This window comes from Terrapene carolina, unplaced genomic scaffold, assembly GCF_002925995.2.
Source record: "Terrapene carolina triunguis isolate 2854851 unplaced genomic scaffold, T_m_triunguis-2.0 Scaffold998, whole genome shotgun sequence".
NCBI lineage: Eukaryota > Metazoa > Chordata > Testudines > Emydidae > Terrapene > Terrapene triunguis.
Window position 1 is genome coordinate 1,490,314 of NW_020665349.1, and position 9,361 is coordinate 1,499,674.

Below are 9,361 nucleotides of genomic sequence, written 5' to 3' on the forward strand. Positions count from 1 at the left end.
GGAGATGGCGAGGGCCGGCACGGGGATCTTCGGGGAGCCCAGCATGGCCGGGGTGCCCACGGGGGAGTAGCTGAAAAGCGCCGTGCCAAAGCTCTGCCGGCGCCCCTCTCGCCGGTTGCTGTCTATGGCGGCCTGGAGCTCGCCGGGGGAGCTGAGGGCTCGTTTCTCACATTCGTAGGGGTACAGGTATTTCATGTATCTGGAAGGGGGTGGGGGCGAGGGGGACGCAGAGGGGGATGAGCCCCTGGCTGTGATTGGTGGCATATTCCACCCCTCCCCCCTGCCGGCTGAGACAGGACCCCGGACTGGTTAATGATCCCATGTGGTTCACAGCAACGCTCCCATCCAAGGACAATGGCTCCCAGCCCCACACACCCTGTGCTCAGCTACGCAAGGCCCATAGGCGCCCACAGAAAAAGTAGCAGGTGCTGAGCACCCATTGGCAGCTAAGCTGCCCCCTCCGCCCCCACCCCACCCCACCCCGCCAGCGCCTCTCACCTGCCGGCGACCCCTCTGAGCAACTCCTCCCCCTCCCTCCCAGCGCCTCCCACTGGAGCTGCGGGAGGGAGGGGGAGGAGCGGGAACAGGGTGCACTCGGGGGAGGAGGCGAGGCAGGGGCTTGGGGGAAGGGGTGGAGTGGGGGTGGGGGCTGGGGCTTGGGGGAAGGGGTAGAGTAGGGGCGGGGCCTGGGGCGGAGGGCGGTCGAGCAACCCCTGGCTAGAAGGGAAGTCGGCGCCTATGGCAAAGCCTGTCTGGCGTTACCATTAATGACTGGGTTGCACTGTTGCCTAGGCAGTCCATTCAGCATCAAGGCCCCACAGTGCTAGGTGCTGCACAAACTCGTGCAAATCCACAAGGGGCAGAGTTAAGGTTAGGTGGGCAACCTTAACCCTGGCGTTTACTGACTTTTGAGCGATTCCCTTGGCAGCCTTGATGTTCTCTGAGCCACCCCTGGTCCTTCGGATCCAAAACCGGCGGCCTCTACTACCTGAGCTAAGGGAGAGTCCCCGCGGTGGGCAGAGGAAGGGCCTTCAGCGTCCCTGTGGGACGGCCACCAAAGGGCAACATCGTGCACACGCAGGCCATTATCCGTCATAACGACCACACCATCATCACTACTGCACCGGGTCAAACCTCCTGCGGGGAGCAGGAGCCACTGGGCTGGCACTGGGAGTGGGTCTGAGCACAGGAGTGATCCAGCTACCACCAGAGAGGGGTGGGACCCCCTCTCCAAAGCCTGCTCCTCCCAATCTGGCTCACTCCTTCCCTTAACACCCCCTTACCCACCCTCCAGACCCTGCCCCCTTGGCACCCCCCAGCCCAGCTCTCTCCTGCCCCCGTGCAAGGTGGCGGCAGCTCACTGCGTGCGGAGTGTGAACGCCGCGCTAGTGATGGACGTGGGGAGGTTGAGGCCTTTGGTGATCTCCCGCCAGATCTTCTTGTTGATCACTTCGACCAGGCCGCCCTTCTCGGTCACCAGCCGGTACAGCGTGTACAGGTCCAGCACCTGCTTGGCCATGATGGGGATTCGGTTCACTGGAGTCCCTTCAAGAGACAGAGACACAGAGAGAGAGAGAAAGGGTGCGAGTGAAAGAGAGAACGCGTTTGCACCGGAGAGCACGAGGGGGTGTGTGTTCACGTGTGTGCCAGGCAGAGAGAGGGAATGCAAAAGAGAGAGAGAGAAAGGGGGGCTGTCCGACATACACCATCACCGCCCGGCTTGGCTGCTTCCCGGAAAGAGCCCGCGGGCACAGTCAGTTTCACGCTGGTGGGAGAAGCTGGGCAGAACCAGGGGAAGCTCCCCCCCCTCGCCCCCAGCAAGACCCTGTCTGGGGGGCAGTGAGTCCCTGGTGGCTCTGTCAGCTCGAGGGCGCATTAGTGCTCGCTGGGCCAGCTGGTTCTGTAACACGGATGCACACGGAGCTAGAAACGGGGCTGAGATCAGCTCATCACAGCCTGGCTCTGCTCCCCGGGCCGGACGGGAATCAGCGCCCCCCAGAGGTGAAAAGCTTTAGAAGCGAAGTCCCCGTAGGGTGCCCCCCCCACAACGAGGCAGAAGGCGTTCGCTCGTTCCCAGCCCCCTTCCCTGGGAGGGCAGCCTGTAGGGTAATTGCACGGCTGCTGGCTCAGGCAGGGGGCCCAAGGGGACGAACCTGAAATGTCACCAAAGAGTCAGGAGTGAAGTCACGGGAGCAAACCCTAAAAAGGCCCGGATGAAAAAAAGTAACTTTGCTCGGCTGCTGGAGCTTCCAGCAACCCCACGTCCCAGCAACAGCCCCCAGCGCAGGGCACGAGAACGGCACGAGGCCGAGGGCGGGAAACTTGGCCAGAGCCCAAAAGCCTCCTCCAGTCTGGCAGCTCTGGTACAGATTGCAACCGCCATCCGGTTCAATGCTGCCTCAGGCCTGTGGGCACACAGAGCTTGGCAGGTGGCTCTGCGCAGCACGCCAGGGCCACGCCGAATCCCGCAGCGACGGCAGCGACGGCGCTCACCTCCTCCTGCTCCAGTTCTCAGCCGTGTGCAGGGTTTATGAGACGCAGTGGAGCAGTTCCGGCTCTGACCTGTAGAGGGCAACGGTGCACACGCGAGGTGTGGAGAACTTGGAGGCGTTAAGTCAGCGCAAGGTGACTTTGTGTTAGCCACGACTCGAGTCACACGGTAAATGGGGCGGCCTCAAAGCACACAGCTGCGGAGGCTGCAATTCCACGGGGCGGCTCCTGGGGACTCAGGCTTTGCTCGCGGGGGGAGCAGGTGCTAGCGGGACCCCCGGGCTAGAAGAAGAGCTGCATTATGTCCCATTGGGGGGTGTCCCTCCTTACCCAGAGCCGCTCCGGGCTCCGGGGCTGAGCAGCAAAGCTTGGTTCTGGAACCAGAGCTGCATCAGATCATTCTCCCGATCCGGACGGGTTTGATCCAGGGCTTCTGCTTGGCCCAGACAGACCAAAGACGAAGAGCTCAGGCCCTGCCACATGGCTAGTAAGAGATTCCTGGATCTGACCCAGGAGCGGGACTCCAGCAACGATTCACGGCAGGCTAGAAGCTGCTGGCGGATCCCTGCCACGGACGTCACGGCGTGACTCGCGAGGGCTCTTTGCCAAGTGCCCTCCAGGTCCCTTTGCCAAGTGCCCTCCAGGTCCCACACAGCCGGGCTCCCTCTGCCCGCCTCGAGGACTGAGCCAAGCGCCACGGGAGGCTATGGGGGAGGGACCAGGCCCTTGGAAAGCAACCGGCATTGTGGCTACGGGCAGCGGAGGCTTCGGGTGTCCCTAGGCACCAGCTGGGACCCCAGGCAGCCCTGGACTAAGCCAGCCCAGCTGCCCCTGGTCTCAGCGGTGACACTCAGTAATGCCAGGGCTGGATTCGAGCTAGCAGCTGGCCGTGCGGGATGGCAGGTCACAGCTGCAGAGCGGCGCGGGCGTGGGAGCAAACAAAGGATCGCGAGGGTGGGGTTCAAAACCTCAGTCTCCTCCTGACGCCGAGGGCGTCTACACAGCTCACCACGCCGGGCTCTGACTCAGGGCTGAGTCAAGCCCCCCTTCCGTCCACACACAGATCAGTGTGTCCTCGGGCCCTGCCAGGGGGAGGGTCAAAGCCTGAGTCCCGCCCGCTGGGACAGTCCAAGCCCTGTCACTTTGCAGTGTGGACGCAGCTCAAGACGAGACCTGTGCAGTGCTGAAAGGCCATGGTAGCACGGCTGGGAGCCCCCGTTTATGCTGCCGTGTGGACGTACCGTTAGTGCCCTGCTCTAACCACTCAGCCACACACCCTCCCCACGACAGGCCGAGAACCCAGGCGCTCCGGCTCCCAGTGCCCGGTTCTAGCCCCCGGCAGGAGAGGCTCGCTGGTGCTAACGTGGCGTGTGGCTCTGGGGCAGAGCGGCTGCTCCCTGCCAGGCCTCTCTCCGCTTCTAAATTGAAATCAATTCCAATAACCCTGCTGCATTGACAGCTCCTCCTGCAGCGCCCAGGGCTAATTACTGTCCTCGGCGGCCCCCCCGGAGCCCCCTGCAGCCCCACACCAGCCCTAGCCCCACGGCATGGCACAGGTGGGATTTACCCTCCCCGCTGCCTGCTCTCCACCCCCGCAGCAGGGATCACAGGGCCCCCGCCCCTCTCTTTCCTCCATCCAAGGGGATGCCCCAGCCTTTCAGAGCAGCCGCTCCCGCTTGCCCAGCCCAGCTCCCGGCTGGAGGGCTCCCTTGAGGGCCTCCCCCCGGGTCAGGGGCTCTGGGGCCTGACCCGCCCTCATTAACCTGGGCTTTGCCTTCCCAGTTTTACGGGGCTGCCTGGATTTATGGCTGGAGCCCTCAATAGGCAGCGAGAATTACAGCTGCTCTGATGGGGAGGGCAGGGGGAACCGAACCAGAGCCCCACGGGCCCTGCCATCACCTGGGCCTTTGCCCACCCTCCCCAGACCGCAGCAGGGGGGTGGCTGGCATGAGCTCCCGAAAATAATGCACCTGAGGGATGGGGGGAACCCCTGGCTGGGGGAAGGGACTGACCGAAATCCCCATCTGCTAGGAGTCTGGGGGAGGGGTCCCTGGGGTTCTCCTCTTTCTACCCCCCCAGAAGCTCCCCAGCATGTTCTGGATTTTCCCCCTAGGAGAACTGGGAGCTTCTCTCTCCCACTGGGCTGGGGAGCGAGTGGTCAGCAGGGTCACTGCAGAGGGAGGTGAGACCTCCCTCCGCCCCCCAGGTGTGGCGCTCCTGGTCCCTGCTGCACCTAACTCTTGATCCCCCATGGTCGCGGTCAGCTGGGATCGGCTGCCGGGCTGGGGAGGGAGGGGGGGGGCTTGGTTGTGCTCCCATGATCAGAAAGCTCCAGCGCTAAGGAGTGTGCCCCGGTCTGCATCAGTGCCCCGAGTCCCCCCAACTCGGCTGGGCCACGAACCCAGGGTCGGCCTCAAAGCTGGAGCAAGACCCAGGAATCCACGTGGGGCTAAACTCCCCTGAGGGCCTGGACGGTGGCAAATATCACCTTGGTCATGAGTGTCCCCCCTCCCCAGGATCACAGCCCTCCCTGCCTGGCCCCTGGATTGGCACGCTCTGGCTGGATCGCAGCACGGGGAGAGAACAGCAGCTGAGACGCAGAGGTCACCCACACACACACCTCACGGAGGCTGTGCCCTACGTGTCCTAGAGGGGTCGATGGGTTTGACAGTCTGCCTCCAACAGGGGCTAGCGCCAGATGCTTCAGCAGAACATGGGAAATCTCTGTAAAGCGCCTGTAGCAGCTGAGGAAATTCCTTCCTGACCTCAGTTACCGGGGATCTAGCTGTGCCCTGGGACATGAAGATTCCTGGCTCCTGTAGCTTTATTCACTCTAGTAATTATTTCCTTACTAACCTAACTGCAGAGGTGGCTCTTATTAAAGAGACATCTAATTCCCTTACTGAATCTTACTGTTTGTCTCCATAATATCATGAGGCAGTGAGTTCCACAGGCTGACTTGATGTTGTTTGTAAAAGTCCCTCTCTCCCCCATGAGCGTTCTTGCTGCTTTCCAGTAGATACCACCTCCAGATGTCACTGTTAGGAAAGAAACCCCCCTCCCCCATGTTCTTATCAGAGCCCCGAAAACACCCCTTTCCCCAGCCATGTGGCATCATGTCTCACTGTTCTTCCGCCTGTTGACGGCCAGTGGGACACTCTGCAAACGCTTTCCTACAGATGGCCAGAGGGCTGCGCCATGGAGCATAGGCTCAAGGCCAACAGACCATGGACCAGCGGTTCCCACCTCTTTGACCTCTGGCAGGGAGGAGCCGTAGGGCACTGACGATGGTATCTGACCCTTGCTGTGTTGCTGCAGGTTCCCTGCTATCCCTGACACATGCACTCCTCCCCAGGGCCTGTCACGGGGGGGGCAGAGGGTAAGTCCTGCTCCGGACCGGCGGCCCTGGAGAGCCAGGCCCTGCATGGGCCCGGTCGTAGCGGGACCAATGAGACCAGCACAGCCAGGGGGGCTGGGGAAGCAGATGCCCCAGTTCAGTGTCACGCAGGATCACACACCGTATCCAGACACGCAGCGAGAGCCGTGCACCCCCCCATCGCAGTGCAGGGCTCGGGCTGCCGACCGACGCGCCCGCCCGCAGCGACGCCCCCCTGGCTTCCACACTTTGCAAACTCCGCGCCGGCCGCTCTGTGTCACGGCGCCGGCTGCCGCTCGGGGAGAAGGGTCCCAGATTTATTCCCTTCCTTTCTTCGGGGCGGGCCGCGGCGCGGATCGAAAAGCCATCCATTCCGCTCGCCGAGATGTCACAGGCGCGCTCGCCACCTCAAACGAAACCGTCACTCACGGCAGCTTTCCCGCAGCCCTAATTTATGGCCCCGATATTGGCTTGGCTTCTTCTCCTACGCCTGAAAAATGAGCTCCCTTTCTTCCTTTACTGCCGCCATCGAACTCTGGTGTCTGGGTGATGGCAAGCGGCTTTTGTTCGTTCTCCCCGTCTCGCCCTGCAAGCAATTTTCTCCGTGCTGCAGCCGCGCTGCTCAGCTCCCCCGTCCACGGGGGCGGCAAGCCCCCTTCCTTGTGCTGCCCCAGCACCGGGGCCTGCCCAGCCGCTGGCGTCCGGGACAGCCGGGCACAGCCCAGTGCAGTGCGCCCCCGTGCCACCCCCATGTGCCCCACGCAGCAGGGGCTGGGAGCAGGGCTGGCGCAGAGCCTTTGGCCAGGGCACAGCTGCCCGGGGCCGGCTCTGCCCGCTTGAGCCCCTTAGTGTGACAGAGACTTGGGGGGCTTTACACCGGGGGGTTCTGAGCCTGGTTACCCAGCAGCGCGTGGCATGAGTCCACGGCAGGCTGAGACCCCCTGCCTGATCTCACACCCCGACCCCTGACCTGACAGCCTCTCCAGCCTCTTCCCTTCCACCCCCCATGGCAGGCACGGGGGGGCTCCCTGGCCGGCTCTCCCCATGGCAGGCCGTGGAGTGGGGGGGGCTTGCAGGCCGGCTCCCCCCACGGCAGGCCGGGCTCCCTGCACTCCTGTCTCCCTGAGGCCAAGCGCTCTCTTGGCCATTTCTGCCCCTCGCCTGTGGGAACGGCACCTGGGAAGTGGGTTTGGTGGGTCTCGGTCCCGGTCCCCAGTCCCCCCCCAGCCATCTCAGCAGAGGGGCCGAGGCAGAACTCCCCTCTCCCCCCAGCCACGGTCCCCCCACCTGCCCCGCTGCCCAGCACTGGATTCGTGGGGAGCAATGGAGGAGAGTAGGATGCAGGCGCGATCCCTGTGGGGAAGGAGGGGGGGGGTTCCTATCTGAGATCACCCCCCCCACACAAGGGGTTTTCACCCAGCCCCCCACCCCAAGCACTTTCGCCAGCCCCAGCCCCTCGCATCCTCCGATCCCGGGGGGCCGAGCTCCTGGGGTCCTGCCTCAATAAGCACTAAAGCAAACACGGCCTGTTTGCGACCATTGATGGTCCCTTTCCTCCACCCCCCCGACAGCGCTGGGACTTTTCCTTTCTCATCCCCGCCCCCGCCCCCGCTAATGAAAATGGCTTTTCATTAATCTCGGGGCCCCCCCGCCGAGGCGGCCGCTGCCCCGGCCCCGGGACAAAGGCACCTGTCTCCGGCCCCCCCGAAGAGTAATGGCGCTGGCTCGTTTGCCGGAGAGCTCCACAAAAGCCCATTCAGGAGGCGCAGCCATTGTGGGGCTCCAATTAGCTGGGGATTGATTTACGGCGAAGCATTATCGGCAGGGCCCCGTGCTTGCCTCGGCTGCGGCCTCGCGCCGCTCGCTCGGGGACACGCCACGGACGAGGGGGCGGCGGGAACAGGCGCCGGGGGGGCCGCCTGTCCTGGGACACGGACGCCCCTTGCCGGGTGGGGCATTCATTGGCAGAGCCCCCCCTGGCCCCGCAGTGGGGGCCCGGGCCTGGCTTGGGCTCACTTTCAGGCCCCGAGAGGGGGTGCTCCTTGGGGAGACACAGCCACTCAGGCCCCTCCCTCTGAGCCAGTACCGCACCTGTGCCCGGCGTGGCGCATGGGACGCCGCGTTGCCAGGACGGGTCATTAGGGGATACGCCTCAGGCCTGAGCTCAGCAGTGCCCTTACTTGGCAGCTGGGGGCACCCCCCTTTAGATGGGACGTGAAGCCAGACCCTGCCCAGCTGTGCCCACTGATCTGGAGCAAAGCTGTTCTCCCCGGTGTCCTGGCCACATTCACAGCAGGGCGAGATGTGCCGCCTCTCTGGAGTCCTCCCCGCAGCCTTTGCTGGCATGGCTTGTTCCTCTTCTCCTGGACGGGTGACCGTGGGCCGCGCTCCGCTCCAGAGGCGGCTGCATGGATCCAGGCCACTTTGGGATTTCAGGCCCACCTGTGTAACTATGCTAGCATGGACGGAGTCATTGCACCTCTGGTTAGCCACAGAGCAGGGCCAGCCTGGGGTCGCGGCAGGGCCAGCGGGGATCATGGTGCGGGAAGGGGGCAGCCTGGGCTGGGGGGATTGTCATGGGGGTGAGGAGGCCGGATGGATGTGCGGGCGGGGCAGTCATGGGTGGGTGGATCGCCCTGTGGGGAGGGCGCAGTGCCAGCGGAGGGTGCACCTGTGGGCACCAGGCCCTCTGAGCGCCACGCGCCGGGTGCTGCAGTAACTCCGCGGTGATGTCCCATTTTTCACCTCGGCTAATTTGGTCCGTCCCGCTGACAACTGAAAGGGGCTTAATTGCTTAGACAGGCAGTGAGCAGAACACATGTTACATTTCATTACGGCTGACGGTGGCCACATCAATCCGCCGCGTCCCACCGGGCGAGGCGCTCGCGAGGCAGGGGGCTTGGGCTGCCGCTGGCCTTTCCCCAGCCCCATCTCACCCCAGCTCCTCCGTGGGGGGGTCAGCACCACGGTCGCCCCGAGGGGGACCGGCACGGGGCAGGCAGTCGTAGCCCCACTGACTCCTTGGCAGCTGGGAAGGAGCCGGCGTGTAATACAGGGAAGCACAGCTGACTGGGCAACCCCCTGTGCCAACCCCGCCCCCCCCCAGGCTGCAGGGGGCGGCGGGTCCCGCCCCAGGCACTGGAGGGGATGGAGACGCATTTCGTGGCTTTGGGCCACATAGTCCCCTGCACGCTTCACTGCGCCATTGGAGGCCGCAAAGCCCAGCAGATCTGCCTGTCCCCCCCGGGGCGAGGAGGGAAGGGGGAGGGAAAGAGACAGTTCCCCACAGCTCCCATCCCTGCTGGGTAGCTGGGAGCACGTCTGGGCACTACAGAGCCGCGTTCAGAACCAATAAGCACCCACCCGCCTGTTCCCACGCACCCGTCTACCCGTCCGTCCCCCACACGCTCCCTCCGCCTGTCCATTCTCACGCATGTCCCCTTCAGTTTCCACCCGTCCGTCCCCACGCACACCCCCTCCGCCTGTCCATCCCCA

General features: G+C 64.1%; 1 protein-coding gene across 1 annotated transcript in view; it reads right to left on the bottom strand.

Moving 5' to 3' along the window:
- The window catches only part of ARID3C (AT-rich interaction domain 3C), a 113,623-nt gene that overhangs the window by 5,720 nt on the left and 98,542 nt on the right, over positions 1 to 9,361 (bottom strand). Inside the window, exons 4-5 of the mRNA XM_029913864.1 lie at positions 1,362 to 1,545; positions 16 to 199 (exon numbers count right to left, since the gene is read on the bottom strand). Of these exons, the coding sequence (XP_029769724.1) occupies positions 16 to 199; positions 1,362 to 1,545 (368 nt within the window). The remainder of the gene's footprint in view (positions 1 to 15; positions 200 to 1,361; positions 1,546 to 9,361) is intronic.